General features: G+C 32.9%; 2 protein-coding genes across 2 annotated transcripts; both read right to left on the bottom strand.

The window, feature by feature from the left end:
* Positions 1-7228: 7228 nt before the first annotated feature.
* On the bottom strand, positions 7229-9381 carry LOC142630973 (flavonol synthase/flavanone 3-hydroxylase-like). The gene is made up of 3 exons (XM_075805031.1): positions 8916-9381; positions 7926-8247; positions 7229-7649 (listed from the first exon to the last, which is right to left on the bottom strand). The coding sequence occupies exons 1-3, from the start codon at positions 9272-9274 to the stop codon at positions 7380-7382; spliced, it is 951 nt and encodes a 316-aa protein (XP_075661146.1). The 5' UTR covers positions 9275-9381; the 3' UTR covers positions 7229-7379.
* Positions 9382-11384: 2003 nt separating this feature from the next.
* LOC142631660 (NAP1-related protein 2-like) lies at positions 11385-19081 on the bottom strand. The gene is made up of 10 exons (XM_075805887.1): positions 18734-19081; positions 17860-17982; positions 17712-17762; positions 17485-17556; positions 17214-17330; positions 17064-17125; positions 16316-16376; positions 16113-16169; positions 15940-15984; positions 11385-11878 (listed from the first exon to the last, which is right to left on the bottom strand). Exons 1-10 carry the CDS (start codon positions 18863-18865, stop codon positions 11786-11788), a joined length of 813 nt encoding a protein of 270 aa, XP_075662002.1. The 5' UTR covers positions 18866-19081; the 3' UTR covers positions 11385-11785.
* Between the last annotated feature and the right edge of the window lie 2058 nt (positions 19082-21139).

Raw genomic sequence — 21139 nt, 5'->3', positions numbered from 1 at the left:
GAAAGTGAAGTCCAGTGAGTGCTAGAGAACAAAAGAAAAAAGAAAAGTGGAGATACAGCTAATGGAAAGGTGTGGTGGAGAAAAAAAGAGGAAAAAAAAAAAAAAAACGTGTGGATGAGCTGAATTCATTTCTTCTTTTCAGCTTTGGTTTTTGACCCAATGTGATGTGATGTGACATAACATACACGTATTGCCGGATTGTCTTTGCATTGCAACAGATTTATATTTAAAAGAATGCTAATATTACCATATTTTAAACAATTTTTGTCATAATTTGTTGTGTGAGGAGTTGTAAGTGATGAAAATATGAACCCACATGCACCCACAATTTTTTTCACCTCTCACAACTTATCATATAACGAGTTGTGATAAAAGTTGTGTGAAATATTATAATACTAATATTTCTATAATATTTAAAGTTTTTTTTTTTGAAATAGATATACTTATACTTATAATTATAAATTATTAAATAATTATTTTAATTTTTAAATTATTAGATGATTTAAATATTTTATTTTATTTGAGGTAAGTGTCTTCTCATTATTATATATTTATATCTTGATAACTCCATAAAAAAATATAAAAAGTTGCCAAAATGATATATTGAGTTATTAGAAATATAACTTTGTATATTGTATAAAATAGTAAAAAAAAATAGCGATAAATCCGAAACGGTACACCGGTATTGACCGGTATCCGAAATATATCGTACTGTTGGCCAAACCGGTACAGCTTCCGGTACGGTATTGACTTCCTTGCTTGCATGAGGACATTGACATGTTTGAGAGCCTAGGGTTGGTCACTTACATGAGGACACCATTGCAAGTTGTTCCTCATATTAGGCTATCACCACTCTTGTACAAGCGTGAAGGATGTGAGTGTGGCTAGGGATATGTAATTTTCGGTATTTGGAATTGGGATATGAATCATGCTTGTTTAGAAACTTATACATACACGTTCCTCGTTTCATGTTGACATCTCTTTCAAAAACGAAATGCTTCACAAATTTCAATTCATTCACGTGGAATTTAGGAATAATTCACAAAGGGAAAATATTAGTACACAATTTTATTCACATTCTTAAAATGCAAATTTGTGTATAAAATCAATATCAATATCTATATAAAAGTCTCATGTAGGAAAATATGAAGTTCTGCCATGTGGTGCTTTAATATTGTATTTAGCCTTAGCATTAATTTCTATTCATTAAGTTCTTTTCATTGCTCTCCAAAAAAATGGGCTGCCCTTAAGGTTTTTGAAAAGCCCAAGCCTCCCTACGTGTAGTTGAAAGCAAAGATTGTGACTAAATACAGAGTTGAGAGTAGAAATGCACCTCGTCTACTTCTTTGAAAACATTGGTTTTTCAATCTGAAATCAGTGATTATTTGAAGCAATAAATGCAGAAGCTTAAGAGATTTTAGTCTTTTGGGCTTCAATACTAATCCCTTTAAGCAATAATAAATCTCACCCAGGCGCTTTATTCCTCCTGCGATGCCACTCTTCTTGGAACAATCTATCTCCTTCTCACAACAGTCATTCCCGACCTCTACCTAACCCAATCAGGGCATAATTTGGTCACCTTGATTTTGCCTTCTAATTCAAGGTTATATTATTTTGTGTCTCTCTCCCGATCATCCCCTTGTAAAATGTCCATTTTGCAAGTCTAATACGTGGACATGTATACTTCTTCCTACAGCCAATAAATCAACACGTGGTTTTCTTCCTCCTTCAATGTTCTATCAATTTATTGTCTATGTAAAATATTTTTCTAAAATATATCTCTCTCTAATTTTATTTCTGCCAATGAGTTGCTTGATCAGAGTTGAGTTGAGTTGCTTGATTAGAGTTGGAATGCATGTAGTCAGATTTAAATTTAACCCGCTTCTGTAAGAGGTTTGTGATGTTGCCCTCTATAGTGTCCATATTTATTTTGGAAAGTAGAGGAGATACCTAGGCTACAAGGCTTAGTCTATTGTGACAAGGACCAATTAAAAGGCATCTAAATGAATTTCTATACTTCAAGTTGAAGACACCACAAAGTTGAACTAATGAAGGCCAAAATGAATTTGGTGAAGGTTGTGAAACATGATGATACCTTATAAGTGATGACTTATCTAATTTTAGCCCATAGTGATTATGCCCTCATTGCTCTCCGTGTGGCTCTAATTTGATATTCTTATTGAGCACATTATTGGAGGCATAAACACAAGTGTAATGAGATTCTACTGATCACTGACATAGTTTTTGCCTCGATGAAAAGTACTTTTCTTTTTTTCTTAATATGCCTATATTAGAATGCCTTTCTACTTTCAAGTTTCTGCTTTGTATTTGCCTTTCAGAGGCACTGATGAGTAGAGTTGGATATTGTAATTACTTTGAATTTAATGATGGTATTAACTATTAACTTGACATGCGATTACTAATGTCCAACATTTTGTTGAACTATTCTAATATTCTTTATTCACCTTTGTCTTTACATATTAAAGCACATTGAAGATGCTACTCCTTACCTTGATTGTTGCATCTACATAAAGTTTCCAATTTGTTGGGTGTTGGAAAAAACTGGTTTTGTATCTCATATAAAACACATAGCGGAAGTAACAAATAAGAATCTTTTTCATTCATGATTGATAACGTGCATTATGTAAATTTCAGAATTTAAGAACAAGATAGCGTACCTTGGTGTGATGAAATTCAAAACCAAAGATTGAAGTACTCGAGAATACTTTTAATCTTCACTCAAATTCCACTTTACGCTCAAGATGTGTGGTTTCTCAATCAGTTTTCAAAAAGAGAATGAATGTGTGTCTCTCTCACATACACACAATTTCTTATATCACTAATAAAAATTCTGTATATTTCTTCATTTATAACTAACTGATTATCTAATTGGGCTGGCCTATTAGGCCTTTCCAATTGGACTTTAGTGTGTGGCTTGGAGTAAGACCAAAAGGGACTAATAAGACACTAGCTCCAATGGGCCTTGGGCTTTTCCATCAACTCTTGACAAGTCCAAAGTTACCATTAATTATATTTAATACCACTATATAAATCTAATTGCACTATAGGCCTTATTAATAAATTATATCCCAAGACTTTATTATACACGCAACCCCTTCATAAAATATTCATAGTAATACAAAGTTATGAATATAGACTACCACTTTGAAAATTACTACATCTTAATCCTTGAGTACCCGGTTTAATTCTTTAAAATTATTCATTATATATTTATGAAATCCAATTTCATAAATATATACTTTAGTAATTTCTTACCAAATGGTTAGGCCTAACTCTCTGAATAACTGAACCCATTAAACTTATCTCAAGGGAATATTTTATATCTCCATCAAGAGACTATGAATTCCATTTTGAGAATATATGTTCTATCAACACTAAATGTGGTTGTCCAACATACTGAGGTTTTGACCGTTACTTTAGATCTCACTCTTGATATATCAAAGCAACCTACACTTCATGATCAGGTTCATTATCCTCTCAGGATTAAGAGTTCATGTAAATAAAAGTCGTGAGATTTATTATTCATTTGGCAGTCATTAGGAGAATAATAAATCTCACAGCAGTCCAATTCAATATGTCTTAACTCTTAAAAGATATCAACATATCAACTAGAAGTCTCCACTTCCATGATCAAGACAAATCATCTTAGTTGATACGTTATAGTCTTCGCAGATGAAATGCTCAATTTCATCACTGACTACGAACTATAAATTCTAAGTTTACAAAGAACTTGTGATTTATATCTTCTGTGACTAAATCACATAAATTACATATTATGCATCTCATGGGCTATATGATAATGTCCAAATATTCATGTTACCATTATTTTAGATAATATTAAAACAACTTTATTAAACGCAACATTAAGTCATACATAGTGTCATACATAGCATCATACAATAGGATTTAAGGGCACACATCCTAACATTGGGGGCATTTCATGTGTTGCTAGACCTGAGAGTACGTGTTATTTGTAGCTTGGAGAGCATGTGTTTTTAAGATGCAGTAAATTGAGTGTGTCATGTGAATATTTCATAAGTAGCTATGTTTGTATCAATATATGTGCGCATGCTTGCATGTGTTCTAGCTATGGTAGCTAACCCTCATAGAGATTACACACTTTATTACACCCAACTCAAGCATGTTGTAATTTACTAATTTGTATTTGCTTCGACTCCTAGGTGGTAGCTTGGAACTAAAAATATGATGTTGGAGGGAAAATAGTGGTCACTACCTCAACATATGTTTGTCAAGTAAGATTTGTAGTTAACTGCTGCCAGATATCTCATCCCTCAACCACTTAAGCGAAGATCCAATTGCTACATCTTGCAGATTATTATTATTACTAGCATGTAACTCATGCAAATGAATGGATGCATTTAAAATTAAACACGATTTTTATTATAAAATATAAATAATTAGTCAAATTATTAAAAAAAAAATTAGCATGTAACACTTGCATACATATAGATACATTTAAAATTAAACGCAATTTTTATAATAAAAATATAAATAATTAGTCAAATTATTAATAAAAAAATCATGTAACATATGCATACATACAGATACATTTAAAATTAAACACAATTTTTATCATCAAAATATAAATAATTAGTCAAATTATTTTTTGAAAAAAGTAAATGTAATTAGTCACATATTAAGATTCTTATATAAATTTAATACTACCTATGATCATTTTTTTTTTCTAATTTTTAATAAGATAGAATGTGTAGTGATCTTTGTTGTGTGGAAATTTTATTGAGTATATGTGATTGGTTTTTTTTTTTTTTAAATTTTATAGTTCATTAATGTTAAATTCTTAGTATTTTGCACTCATTAACTCACTTGTACAAAGATTAAAAAACTTAAGTGGACATATGACACAAACTTAAATGGAAAATTATGGTGTGGTTTGCCCATAAATTTAAACACATGGCACAAAATTAGATTTTAATTTCAAATTCTAATTGAACTTTCTCTCAACTTTGCCTATATATATATATAGAGAGAGAGAGAGAAGTAAACTGCGCATAAGTTTATTTATATATGTATATATAAGTAAACTGTAGTTACTTTTTTTTGGAAAAGTTAGTTGATTATAAGTATTTACAGTGCTATATTTCAATATATAAGAGAATCTTTTGTTGTAACCATTGAACACATTACTAAGACTTTACTTTGGTGTGGCGTTTGGTACGGGGTAATATTTTAGAATTCCTAGGAATGTTTAAAAATTCACATGTTTGGTTGCAAATCACGCTAGGGAATCAGATACCAAGGGAATCTGGATTCCCCCCTTAAACCCCTCTCAGTAGGAATGTGGATTCCCTTTAAAACAGGTGGGAATCCAGATTCCTAAGTTTAAAGGAAATTGTATTTTTTATAAATTGACAATTTTAATCATTTTTCCTTATCATTTAAGAAATTAAGATAAATTATAAAGCAAATTATTGTGAATTAAACTCTTTGAAAGATTATTATTAAGAATAAAAGCATTTGAGAATTTAAATAGTTATTTTTGTATTATACTTGTCATTTTGAAATGTTAGACTATAATTTTAATGAATTTGTCATAATTAATAGTTTATTTGGTTTATCATTATTTATTTAGAGGAATATTTATAAAAAAAAGACTTGGTAGTTAATAATAAAATCTAAGGATAGAATGGAAAAAATAAATAATTCATTTAAGATTCCTGGGAATAAACCAAACATTATCATTTCACATTCTTAGGAATCTCAAGAGATTCCCAATAAAACCAAACATAGGAATAGTTACATTCCTAGGAATAGTTACATTCTTAGGAATGTGATCCCTAAGAAACTAGATGCCAAGAGTAATGTGGATTCTCCCGTACCAAACGCCACATGGATGTAACTTTGTGTTCCTGGATACTTAATTTCAGATGGGGTGCAAAATTATTGAGGTACTATTACATGTGTTTTACATGCAAGCCTCTTAGAGCTCATCATTATTAGGTCTGCAGAATGTATGTATTGAGGCTATATTGACTTTAATTAAAACCTTTGATTTGTGAATATAAATAGGAACGTGATTAAATTTTATGATTTTAGGTTCTTAGATTTGTTGCCAAAAATTATGTCCAGATCATCACGGTTTGTGGATGAATAAGTTTTAGCTTCCAAATGTTGGTTAAAATTTGATTTTTCATGTAAAATAAATTATTTTGTTTCCATTTTAATTGTTGAAAATCATATAAAAATAAGCCTACACAAAATTTGAGTATAATGATATGGTAATTGAAGCAAAGTTGGACTACTTTGGTCCAAGCCTGTTCTGCAAATCAAATCTCTCGATTTTTTTTTTTTTTTAGAAAGAAATATCTCAAATTGAGTGTTCTATGTATGAAGAAGATTTGAAAGCTTTATGAGGGCACACAAATATATATGTTATTGGAATTCATTTTTAACCATTGTGGCTTGTGGTTGCTAAATGACTTCATATTAGTTTGGGATATATACAAAAAATAACAGATAGTGTTGCTAGATTTGAATTTGGCAGATTTCATACTAATTGCACTCAATTGAAATTTTTCTTAATTTTAAACTTTAACAGGATTTGATTAAATATTGGCGTAAAAACCATGACTAACAATAATAGTATTGATGACCTCAATAGGTCATAAGATAATTTTTTACAAAATATTTCAAAATGCACCACGCACCGCGTGAGATATCTACTAGTTATATATAATATGGTGTATATAATAAACAAGGATTGAGATCCCTCTCACATCATTTTCACCTTTTTAAAATCTTTTACTTTTTTTTAATTCCCAACTTTTTTTTTTTTTTACCTTTTGTAACTTCTTTGATTCAATGATTGATATCAAAAGTAAACTCTTTAACTTTTGATTTGAACCGTTGAGAAGGTATTGCATGATGCCATAGCGCACCAAATCTCAATCTATCTGCGAATGTGTACCATATATAATAACCCTTAGAAAGTGCCTCAAATTTCTAATTGTTTTGGTTTGGTTTAGTTTTTATTTATTTATTTAATATGATTGAAAACTTTATACTCGTTGAGTAGGTAACTTTTTTTTTTTTTTTTTTTTTTTATATATCAAGCAAAATGCATTAATATATACTTTGGTTCAAAGGTCTCACATATTTTGGAAAGGAAAAGCATTGTCCATTTTGCTTGGTTAACAAGACAAAATCAATCCATCAAAAGAAAAAGAAAAAAAGACAAAACCAAGACAATATATATATATATATATGCACCTTGCTCACATTAACCAAACCTAGATCATTCCACAAGCACAAAAGCATACTTTAATTTGAAGCATAAAATAGATCCATTTGAAACGGAGAGAATTCTAATGCATTAGGTTCTAGGTGGATATTGCATAGTGAGTAATGTGAATTACATCTTCAGGTCTGGAAGGTGGATGGGTCTTGTTTCTCATCCTCAACTGTTGGTACTCCTTGTAAAGGAATCCTCTGTACTTGGGTGGCTCTCCAATCTCATTGGTGAACTGTGATATTGGTTCAACCCACATGTCTCCTTGCAGGTTATAGAAAAAGGCATAGGAGTATCGGCTTCTTCCTTCAGGCCTCACTACTCTATGAGTTGCACTTTTAAATTTGTTGTTGCTCAACACCTCCAAAAGTTTCAAAAAAACAAAACATATTATTTTTTTAAATTTCTTTCAACATGTTGTTAGTGGGAATATTATATAAATACAGATAAATTCTAATTACCTTATAATTGATAAAATAAAGATAAAATCTAATAAAGATAATAAAGATAAAATCTAATTACCTTATAATTGAAGTCGTGTCCTTATTATATAATATATAGATACGATAGGATAGGATTTGAAACCTATTTTATGATGACTTTGAGAATTAATGAAATTGTGAATATTGGACTATACCTGAATGACATCGCCTACATTGACGACGATTGTGGCCTCTGCAGGTGTTACCGGAATCCATTCTCCATTTTTGCAAACTTCTAGGCCTCCTGCTTCATCTTGAAACACAAAAGTGATCAAATTCCCATCTTCATGTTCGGAGAGACCATTATTCTCAATTTTAGTTGCCGGGAAGTAATGCAAAGCCGTCATGAAATCCCAGCTCCTATCATGATTGTATTCCTTGAAGAAGTTGGGAGGGAGACCCAAGCACTCATTTAAGATGCTCTCCACAAGGATACCAGTTCTGGTTAAGTGGGAGAAAATCTCTTCAAATACTTCCCTGTCAAAATCAATATATTTAATAAGTAATGAACTATTCCATCATGCTATTATTTCTCATACATGTTTTCTATATTTTTAGTTAACAAATAGTTGCCTGAACATACAAACCAATAATGGATTATTAATTATTTGATCTATTGGTTTCCAAAACCCAATGAGGTCTTAGGTCCAAACCTTCTAACTAGTATATTTAGTATCCCTGTCATTTCCTAATGTTTGAGGGATGGGAAATTACACACCTGCGAAATAGTTAGTTGCTAGAAGAGTTCTGGACACCAACGTTAACAAATAATAATGATAATAATAAGATATTATTATATATCCTCAATCTAGTTCAAATGATAAGCTCGCCTATAACATTGCTAAATTAGCTTTTTGTGTAATATTGAGGGAAATACTATTCTCATCTTCTCCATCCCTAATCTTTTCGTAGGGTGCCTAGATTAGATGGCACTAGTTTCCTTTCTCTGTAGTTCCTTTTTCTAATTAACGATAAGTATTATTAAGAATAAATAAATAAATGAGAAAATTTCACTGTAAGGATAAAACCTAATCTAAAATCTTGTATTCTGATAAGTGATAACATTCAGTAATCAATATTATCAAAAAATTTATTCTTGGTGTGTGATTTAGTTTTTCGGTGATGCAAATAGTCTTAAGACATACCTGAATTCAGGTGGGTTTTTGGGGTACACATTGAAGTTGGACTGGGGTGGAAACAGTAGCAAGTACTCATTCTTGTCCTGCGAGTGTTTAGGCTGCCTACTGTAACCTGCAGGAAGTGGTGCTTCAGACCCAGGACTAGACTTGAGCTTTTCTTCATCAGGGTACTCAAAGAATGTCTTAGAGAGGTGAAGGGCTTGGCTCATTAGATCATGTTTCACACCATGGTTCACAATCTGGAAGAAGCCATACTCAGAACAGGCTTGACCTATTGCCTCCATGGCCTTGTTCTTGTCACCCTGATGATCCCCATCTCTAAAGAAAGGAGAGAGATCAACAGTGGGAATGACTGGGCTAACCATTTCTGCAAATTTTGTTTTACTTGATAACTATGTTTTGCAACTCTTGCACCACCATCACTTTTATAAAGTTGATAATTTTCCTAGCACACTTGCAGTCAAATCATTTTGCCCCCGCCTAATGTGCATTTGTCACCCAACACATTACTCTTACGGACACAATATTTTTCGCAATAAATTTTACAATTATTGAGTTGACAAGTAGGAGTAGGAAAATCTGAACTTGCCCAAGAACATGACACCACCCAAAGTTAGCAGGTTATGGGTTAGGCTTAACAAGTTTGTGTTATATATGAGTTGACACGATTGATCCGTTTAACAAACATGTCATGATTGTGTCTAACCTACAGAACTCGTTTGACCCGTTTAATTGTCATTTTACCAATATACTCTTCAAAACCTTAGGTATATAAATTTGTTAGTTGTTGTAGTTTATTTTGTGATTAATTATTTGTGATATTGAAATATGTTTTAGTTTTGAATGATTATTTGTGATGCAAACCCTTGTTGGTTCTGAATTTTATATTAAAAAGTTTTGTTTGTTTGGTTTTTCATAGTTCAAATCAATTGGGTTAAAATTTTTCTTTTTTTTTTTTCGCTTTGATAAAATTTGATAAATGGGTCAATACAATTGACCCGTTTTATAAATAGATCGTATTAAAGTTAAAGAATCCTAACTCATTTAATAAACGTGTCAGTATTAACCCATATAATCAAATACTCATAAATCGACACAATACGAACCCGACACACAAAAACAAATTGTCACCGCTATTGACAAATTATTGATCCATCATCAACAACAACTTGTTATTTAATACAGTTGTAAAAATAAATAAATAAATTATTTTACATCCTCAAACACCACTTTATCTATTTTACCAACACATTTAACAATACACCCAACATCTCAATTTTTATTTTTACATACAACTCAATCAAATAATATAAACTACACAATCAAATAATATATAAAAATTTATTTCTCTCTTCTCTTCCATCTCTCTTCCTCTTTGTCTCTCTCTCTCTCTCCAATAATATATTTTTTTATGATTACAACCCTTGAATAGTAGGTTGTATATTTGAGAAACCACTATTCATGGTTACTAAAAATATATAGCAATACATTCCCGAATAAAAGAGAAATTTGAGATGATGGTTGGTAAAAATTGTAGCAACTGAAGGTTTTTACACCTACAATGCTAAAGCTAATTAAGCAGCTTCTAGCCTATAGCTAATGGAGCCAAGAGATTTGTGTGTGTGTGTGTGTGTGTGTGTGTGTGTGAGAGAGAGAGAGAGAGAAGGAGCCAAGAGAACAATTGATACACGAGTAATACAAGTTACAACATATCAACATGACAATTGTGATACTTGTGCAGCGTTGTTTCTTGGGAACCTGGATTTACCAGCAGAAGCCAAAACTTCTGTTTGTCTTTCGTTTCAGTTTCCTTTGGAGTTTCTCGAGTAGGGAATCTTTTTATTTTTCGTATTCTTCTATCATCAAATAGTATAATTTTAAATGGCTTGCATGACATCCAATACATTTTCTGGATTTATAACTTTTAATCCAAACCTTCAAATGAATCCATTTAAAAGAAAATTAATATTTTTTTTCCCCTGATTTATAAGGAGACAACGGCCCCGCTTTAATTTGGTCTATTGAAATATTTCAAAATCCACTGATTTTTTTTAAATAACATTTTTTTAAAAAAATTGGACTTTTAAAAATAAAAACAGAAGTTGTGATAAAATGGTAAACATGTATTATTACTATTTTTCTCACACAAGAAATGCTAAACCCAAAACATTTTCACAACAAATTCTAAATGATAAGTTTTTATTGATTGTTAAAATGGGATGACAGTGACAGGCACCAAAAAAAAAAAAAAACTAATAACAACTTGACATCTAGAATTTGGGGAGATCATACTGTGAAAATAGAATTACTCATTTTCTCACCATGACAATTATTTCATTACAATTAATATTAATAATCAGTTAATCATGTGGCTAGCCGTTACGCAGACCTATTACACCATCCCTTATTGCATCGGGTCTGAGCTAAAATTTTAACAAAAAAGGTCACAATAATGATCCATAACATGCTAAAAAATAGCGCAATTTGTGGATAATCTGGCATATATAGGATACTCGAACAGCTTTACACCAAGTACTATGATTTACTCCCCACATAGGTTATGATAAAATGTAACATATAAAGCTCATATACCATTTTTGTCTTAAGAGACAGGATATTAGGGAGGGAACCCACAAAAATAACCCCATAAAATAGCATAATATGGCCTTAAAAAGTACAAAAAGAACAAAGTCAGAAAATTACGGACTGGCCGCGGTGGCAGTCGGTTGCCTACACGATAGAGAGCTATCATAAAGGAGTGAAGATTGTGTCATCCTCACCATCACAGGATACTTCAGCAACTACTATAGACCACTTTACACAAAGCTGTTACCAAAGCAGTGCTAGCCACAAGTGAATGCACTAATGAAGCGAGATCACTTGCCATCGTCCTCACCACCATCATCATCATCATCCTCATCTTCTTCTTGGTCATCCTCATCATCTTCAGAGTCGTCACCTTCCTTTCCCTGCCATAGGAAAGACAGTAGTTCATTGGCATTGATTCAGCCTTGAAATATAACAGTCGTTCATTGGCATTGATTCAGCCTTGAAATATAACAGTCCAATATTCACATTAAGTGTGCATTTGGGTTAGGATAAAAATTAAATTTATTTCACTATTCAGCTTATTTTTGTTACTATTCATAGACCCCACTTCACTTTTTAGAACTATTCATGGCCCCACTGTACTATTTTAACCAACTTTTACCTTTATTTACAGTACTTTTAGCAATAATTTTTCAATTTCAGCAAAATAAGCGGTATCCAAACACATCCTAAAAAGATGGTTATAGGCAAAACAGAAAGTCGAAAAAGCATTCAACATCAAATATGACTTCAGAAAGCATAGGACTCAAATACTAAAAGATAGCTTCTAAACAGGTCTGGAAAATAGAAATGTGATGGAAAAGAGATAAAGGCAAGCACTGTGTGATTGTATGTATTGTTAAATATTTCAACAGTCAATTTTTTATTTTATTTCTACAATTTCAACAGTCAAAATTACTGATGGGATAATTACTATTATAATCAACAGAATTCCTCGCTGCTAAATTAAGAGTTCGTGCAAATATTCAGAACTATGTATTTGCATTGTGAAGTAAAATCAATCTCGGAATTAGAGGCCTCATCAGACATTTCATTGCAAAGTTTTAAACAGACATCTTCACACGACGAATTGAGTAGGTACAATATAATAAACCTCTATAGAGAAACACATTACATAATTGAGAACAATATATAGCAAAAGGGATTGCATAGTCCCTCTCTATCCATTTCAAACAGAAATTTATCTCAGTAGACACTACTCCAGATACAATCTTATATTATCTATTAACATCCAAAAATAAGCCTTCCTTTTTCTTTTAAAAAATATTAAAAAGATAGAATATGGTTTCAGGAATGGAAATAAATATTCTAGTGCCAACCCCACAGGAAAACTATTTCAACCTACATCATCCAAGCATGTTGCAAGTACTGATTCCAGCTTTGAAATATCTTTGAAACCTAAATTTTTAATTAACCAACTAAAACCCAGAGTGTTATTTGACCTCCTCATAGCACGAGCCTCAAATCTACTACAATTAATTCTCTATACCAACTGCCAATGAGTATAGCTAAACGAGGACTTCCTTATCCAATAGTAATTGATTGAAGGGTTAGGTTGTGGGTTCAAAACCCACTAGGTGCATGTATAACTTATCAATCAAAAAATATTTTATTTCAACATATAAATATGATGAACTTAAGAACCAAATTGGAGGAAGCCATGGTGAAAACTGTCTTTGATAAGTAAAATGCCTGCTTTCAATGAACGAAACAAACAAAACCGCTCAAGATGCAACTTTTAATGACAAATCTTCATCTTCAATTCATGGAAAAGAATTGAACTTCAATTCATGGAAAAGACTTTAACTAAACTCCATGTGCAGCAATTGCTTCCATTCACCATCTATTCGTCCATTTCCATCAAGGGACCCAGTGAAACTGATTCACCTTGGTTTTTTGTCTATGATGAATGATAACTATGCTCCAAAAATAGTTGCAAGCCATCAATGAGGCAAGTATTCTTTGACTTAAAGCTTACTCAGAGTAAAACAATTCATGAAGATATTGCTCATTACCTAACTGATGAAGAGAGGCTGAACTGAACATCTATCTAAAAGCCTCTTAATGATAACTTTACTGTATTCCCACCGGTGAGCCCAAAATTTTCCTCCACAGCTATTCAATATAGTTCTAAAGTTGACCTTTTATCATCCACGACCAGCAAGTACTTTAATTGTGTATCACCATTGTCATAAAAAAGTGTATTGTGTGCTAGAAACCTAAGCATACTTCTGCTTGTTGTCCTACCTAACAAAATTGATTAGCAGATGACACCTTTTTTTGCCTACATGGGTGTCCAGAGTTTTTCAAGCACCTGACTAATCCCCCCTAGTGTGTAGAGTTTTGTGCCACATACCAAGTAAGCAAGAAATCCCTTGGTGGTGGCCCAAAGATGTTGGCTAGGAATTTTGAATCCAAGATCTCATGGTCATGAAGCCTTGGGAACCACTAGCCCAACCCCTTAAGGTTGGGCGACAACACTTACATCCCATTTGAAGCAAGGGAAAGGAATGCTAAAAGTGGAAAGGAACTGAATAAAAAGGATCTTTAAGGGATATTCCAACTATTACATTATTTGGGAGTTTGGTGGGCATGAATGGAATGGCTATGAGGGAAATGCCCTTCCATTCCCTCCTAAGCATTCCTCCAAAAAGTGGTAGTAACAGTCATTCCTTTAATAAAGATAGTGTGATTTGAAAAGGCACTATAAAAATGTTTAAGCTTGAAAGTGTGCATGATAAGAAATCTCTCAGATTGACAAAAGAATCTTCTTTGCCTACTCCAATCTCTATCACAGAAAAATAACAAATCACAACATTAAGATAAATTCATCCTATATAATTTTTTTCTTTGGGTAATCCATTATGAAATTGTTGTTTCCACATAAACTGTTCATTAAATGTAGTCAACTCACCTTGATTTCCTCAGCCATATACCCCTTCAAGAGAGAGAGAGAGAAGCCATGATCCCGCAAACATACAATTGAACCTAAATGTCAGACCCTCTTTTTCGAGTAAAAATATGAGGCTAAACCAGAACTCCATAAATCCGGTTCAAATGATAGTGGATTTTATAAAATTACTGGAGTAATTTTAGTCAATTCATCGACATCCACACCTCCTCTTGCCATCTTGATATATTTATTCATTTAAGGCTAATAAAGAAAAGCCTAGAAGTATTTAGGAAGTTCATAAACCTTGAATTCACTGCTAAAACTGTTCTAGATCACTTAAATAATACTTTTTTTTACAATGAACCCCCTCAAGGTATGGGCCAGTGGGACCAGTGTAGTCAAAGGCGAGCCGGGAGCTCGCCTAGGCGCCCGGGCGAGGCGAGGCGCCACTAAGGCGCCTCAAAGGCTCTAAGGCGAGGCGCCTTTAGTGAGGCGCTCGCCTTTAGGGCCTAGGCGAGCGAGGCGACCGCCTTAAGCCATGAAAAAGGCGCTGAGGCGAGAGCCTCAAGTTTTTTTTTTTTTTTTTTAATTTTAATTTTTTTTATAGAAGTTTGTTGTGAAACCTATTTTTAGACTATTTATTTCCAAAGGCATGTCATAAAACCTATTGTTATTTAAATTAATTTACAAATTTGTTTTGTAAGACTTATTGTTATATAGAAGCTTATTGTAAAATGTATTGTTAGAACTAACTAATAGAGCCTAAACCATGTTAATCCTATTTTGAAATAATTTGATAGACCTAATTTCTTCATGCTACACATTGAAAAATACTTCATTATATTATTATAATACACTAGGTACATATGATTGAAATTCTATATGTAAAATAAATATATTAAGAATTTGGCGTCTCGCTTTCCTCAGGCTAGCACCTTTTTGTCGCCTCACGCCTCGGGCAATACAAGGCCTTGGCGCCTTAAGGTCGCCTTTCGCCTTTGACTACCTTGAGTGGGACCACCCCTAAGTGGCAAATCCCGGATGCCTACACACCCCTACTGAGCAAGCATCGGGTAAATCGCAAAATGCCTCAGCTAGGAGTCAAACTAGAGACTTCTAGAATTATAGTTTGTCCAGAAACTCTCCCTTACTGCTTGCGCTGAGGCACCCCAGGTGGGGGCACCTAACATACTACATGAAACTCAAATGTCAGCTTTAATATATTATCAGACTCATTTTTTGGATAGGTCTTAATATCCTATCAGACTGCTAATCTTCTTTTCATTAAGCATGTTTCCTAAATGATAAGCACCACATCTTCTCTGAACTAGATAATATATTACCTGAAAAGGTATCAATTGAATCTGCAAGCAATACAAAGCTAGGACTGACAAAGCACATAAAAGATAAAACAATAGCTCTTAAACAAATATTAAAGAACATGAAACCCTGCAATAGACAACAGCACCAGAATTACAGAAATTATGCCCTCAAATTATTCATATCAAGATCCATATCTTCATTTACCTCTTCACCAGCCTCTTCCTCATCGAAGTCTTCTTCATCAGCTTCCTATGACAGAGAGGTCATCAATTATTATTAGAAATATTATGTAAGTAAAAAGGCCAAGTACTTAATAAAAAACCCATTCATGAGATATGGGATTAAAGGGGAAAAAAAAACAGGGAAAAAGAAGTTACATTATTGAAGTAGGTGAGGGGATTCGGCCATAAATCCTCCTTGATGATCTCTGCAATCTGAAATTTTTTGGAAGTGAAAGCTTAGTACAGCAGTGCAATGAGACTAGTAGTAGTAGTAGTAATAAAAATAAACATCGCCAGTACCTCCCAGCATTGGATAAAAAACTCTTGCTAGAATTTTTGTAGACTAAAATAGAACTTACCTCATCATGAATGTCATCTAAGTCATCTTTCTCTGGAGTCTCTGAAAACCAGCTAAAGAAGCTGCATCCAACATGGCAAAGCGTGGACTTAGAATAAGGCATAAGCATGAAGTACTAGTGAAAGTGAAGATGTTCAATTGATCTAAAGAATGTCAAGGTGTTAATCTTATCCATAGATTGAAAGTTGGAGATAGAAGGAATAAGCATTAGTAACACTTAATACATGACTCAGGCAACCACTAGTATTCTTCTCCTCTCAATCCAGAACTCAAACAATGTAAAGGAACAATAACAATGAGGGAATATTTGACATGTAAAAAAAAAAAATTGACGGTAACAATCATCAAAAATCAGGGTACTGACACAAGGCATAAGGGAGGGCATGCCTTCTCCACCTTGCAATAGCGAATTACCAATGCAATATTGTGGAGCATGTTACTACAAAAATCAAATACACCTTAAATTCCCATTAAAAAAAAATACACCCTACATGAGGGATACCAACCAAAAAGATTGCCCAGGAGCCAACAGCAACAAACAGAACAAGTTTCAATAATCACGTTAATCATAGCACATCATGACCCCCAAACAACTAGAATTTCAGAAGTGACTAAAGCTAAATTGTTATTACATCCTTGTTTGCATTATTGTTACAGTTCCATTTTATTTTATTTTTTTGGTTGCACAAAATGGATTATTATGCCAATGGATTGGCTGAAATCCAGTTCACAGGCAGTGGAAAACCAACCTATCTTCAGTGGCAGGCCGCTTGTTCCCTTTCTTCTCATGGTTAACTCCGTTTTGTATGCCCTTCACATACCATCAACAGAATTAATCACCAAACCACAACAAAACAGACAAGTATAATATGGCTAGTAGTAATATAAGTAGGCCTTACCATGCCCTCTTTCCACTTTATTGATGTGGCCGTAATTTTTGTTGCTCCTTCATCATCAGCATAAGTAAAAGTCTTTGTAAGCTTTGTATCTTCAAAATAAGGGTTTGGGTTAAAGTGCTGCAAATCACAGAAACAAATCCATTACAATTTATTGCTTTCATTAGTTGAAACATTGCATAAAATTGACAACTACATCAAAATGAAGAGTTAAAGGAATTGATTTTCCATATTTGTCTATAGGACTAAGCATTTGGAAAAGAATTAAACTCACAAATGTGATAGAGTAACCCGATTTGACATCTTTGAAATCCTCCACTTCCAAGGAGCTTAGATGCTTGAATATCTATCAACAACATAGGCAAAAAAATAAAGCAAAATCACAATGTAAGCACATTGAGAAAAACCAGCTAAATAATAAGATAATTAAGAAGAATCCTTGTGGCATTGCTCATTGATTAAGATTTAAAATTATTATTAATGTAGGTACAATGCCCAAACCTTTTGATCATCTTCTGTCAATAGTTCACTTAGAGCAGGATGGCTCAAAAACTGCACGAAGTTGGAAACAAAAAAATTAGATAAAATATATAACAGCAAACATATTGCGTTTTTCCTTAAAATAGAGAGACAAAGACAGATTACTAACAGCAGTTAACCAGAAGTCCGGAATGGATTTAATAATCTCATTCCGCTTATCATAAACAGGCCCGCGTATTTCATTATACTTCTGCTCCACTTCTAGGACCTTATCACTGGCCTCCTCATTGATCTAGAACATTTTATAACCCATGTTAGAACATTTTAGATTCAAGTGATAAACAATGAATCAAAAACAACTCAAACAACAAGAACCAATTGAAATTGAAATTTAAAAAAACAAAAAACAAATCATATACAATATAGAGCATATCCATGGGTTGCCACTTGGTCCTGTCCAAATTCAACTTCCATCTCGTGCAAAATGAACGAATTTGATTTCTTTTCAATAGTTGGGAAGGGGGGATTTGAACGCTGGATGTCTCCCTTGGAAACACCAGAGAGTACCAGTTGATTTGGATTGGAATGAATTATGTGAATCCAAGCAAAATTTAAGCATTCACCATCCACGAAAAAATCAACACACCCAGATATTACAATGTGCAAATTGTTAAGTGTATAAAACCCACAACATACAAAACACATAAAAAAAAAAAACCAACACTATTCATTTTGCTAGGAATCCAACTAGCTAATTAATTCCTGAATTAGCTTAATTACCTTCACCCAGAAAAACAAAAATCAAATCTTTAAGTTTGTGCACTTCACTCATGCACTTACTAGAACCAAATTAGTCATTACAATTAGGAATCCACCGCAATTAATTAAAACATTACCAGCGCCCAAAAAAAAAAAAAAAAAAAAACCCCAGATAGACAGTACTCAATTACACAATCCTGATTGGTTTCCGAGAAAATTTAGGAATGCAAAAAAACACAGAAACACGCACAAGAAAAGAGTAAGAACCCAATTGAGTAAAAAACCTTTTCGAGCTCGTCTTGGATCTCCTGGAGCTTTTCGATGGAGAGGACGAGCTTCTCGTCGATGGTCTCGGAGTTGTTTTCCTCTTCGCCTTTCTCTGTTGTCTTTAGCTTCTTCCCTTTGTCGGCCACCATTGTCGCTCTCTCTCTCTCTCTCTCTAGCTTATTACCAAAACCCTAGCTCTCTCTCTCTCTCTCTCTCTCTAAAGCTCTTGCTTTTGATATTTTGCCTAAAACCCTAGTGGCTCTCTCTCTCTCTCTCTCTCTCTCTCTCGCTTTTGTAGGTGTGTGCGATAGAACAAAAGGGTTAGGGTTTTGGGAGTTTATATCTCCTCTAAGAATCTGTATGTTGGGTTTGATGGTTAGACCAATAGGTGATTGACAGGTGTCCGAATTAGGGGTAGTTTAGTCTTTTTCTATTGCATATTGTGGGTAGTTTGAGGATTTATTACCTTAGTATTGAACGACAAGTCGACAACTAAGTTTGTATTCGATGTAGGGGATCTACCCACCAACGGTCTTGCTTTTTTTGAAATATCAGACTGACTATCAGTGATTATCGGTCCGTATTAATGTTTCTTTTAGAAGGTTCCTAATCTTCCAATGAATGAAAATCTTTGGTAAAGTCTTTTGCTTGGAATAAGGTTTAGGTTTTTGTTTATACCAAAAATCAATTGATGTCATAATATGATAATTAAGAGCAATTATTATAAATGAATTTTAAAAATTTGAAAGAAAAAAAAAAAAAAAAATTGTGGTCATTGGGTTGGGTGTAAACTCAAAAGATCTCTAATACAATCCATCACGTTATCGATTTATGAGATTTTTAAAATATTTTAGTAAAGAGTAAAACGGACACCATTTTCTTATAATAAAAAAAATAAAATAAACTTTGGTATGACTTGGAAGTGTTGTACTTCCAATTTATGGTTTATACCTTTACTAACTGTAGTATGTTAGTTATATGGTTTTTTCTAACAAGAAAAAAGAAGTGATATATGCTGTAGGATTTCAACCTATAATGTAGGTTCTATGATGATTTTTTCAATTTTTAAACTGCTTTTATAAGTGTAAAGGAAAAAAAATACGTGACAAATAGTGATTAATAGAGCATAAAATACAACATTTGGGATAGAAGATTTTTTTATTCACTAATTAGTAATCACACAAGACATAAGCCAGAATTTTTCTTTGGAGAGCTTGCTCTAAGGCTTTACCAACGAAGGAAAATCTTGGAGAATGCAAATTGCAGCTTGTGTTGAACTACTCAAGAGTCCACGTTTCATGCTATCTAGGACTGCACGGTTCTTTGCCAAATCTAGGATCTAACATTTAGTTGGATTCATAAAGATTACCTCCGGTATTCATTCTTTTTCTGTACTATTATTTAAGGGATTTTCCTAGTTTGGATTCCTCATTTTTTAGTTCAAAACTGTTCTTATACCCTATATTTAAGTAGAGACAAAACTAAAGAATAATTCAGTAAAAATACAACCCTAACTTCCACTAAAATATTGTTTAAAAAATAGGACCATTCTCCTGTTAATTTTCAAATTACTTTATCCACTTATAAATTAGATTTACAAAATAAAAATTATATATATATATATAATAAAAACACAATTTTTTTTTTCTAAAAAAAAGCCTCATCACACGCACAAAGTGCGTGTGATGAGGCTAGTATGATCTAATTAACTTGGTTGGACTCACATAAGTTAAATCTTTTTGTCACAGTTGCTTGGTTTGTGTGGTATCACGGAAACAAATTAAGACTCAAGAAATTGTGTTTACCCGTTGAAAAAAATTTCAACACAGCGAGCAATTATCTTTCTAAATTTCAGCAAAAGACCTCAGGTTTCTACAACAAAGACAAGACTGAAGGGATTAAAACTAATTATGATGTGGTAACCTTTGAAGATACAGGTGAAGCGGGGATTGGAGTGGTAGTTTGTCTTGACAATGGAGAAGATTTAGCTGCCCTTTCTGAAAAAATTCCATTACCTTCTTCGATAGAGGTTTTGGAGGCTTTAACAAGGCGAAGGGCAACTCAGTTTGTTGTTGAATTAGGCTTACATCACTCAGTTTTTTAAGGAGATTTAGTGTTGGTTTACAAGGCTCTCACAGATGGTCCCTCTCCTCGCTCAGTTATTGGTCATATTGTTAAAAACACATTATTTATTGCGAGTTCTCTTAGAACTCATTCTTCTCTTATACTAGGAAGCAGTGTAACTTTGTAGCTCATGCCTTAGTTAGGAAAGCTAAGTTTTCTTTTCCTTTGTTAGTTTGGATGGAAGATGTTCCATCATACATTTCTCATTATGTTGTTGTTGATTTTCTTTCTAATTTAATAATAATACTAGGTTTCTTTCCTTTAAAAAATAAAATATAAGACATAAAGCCCAAAATTAC

Source organism: Castanea sativa, chromosome 4 (assembly GCF_040712315.1).
Source record: "Castanea sativa cultivar Marrone di Chiusa Pesio chromosome 4, ASM4071231v1".
In the NCBI taxonomy this organism is placed as follows: Eukaryota; Viridiplantae; Streptophyta; class Magnoliopsida; order Fagales; family Fagaceae; genus Castanea; species Castanea sativa.
The sequence above is the reverse complement of the archived record's forward strand: the minus strand, read 5'-3'. Positions and strand labels throughout refer to the sequence as shown.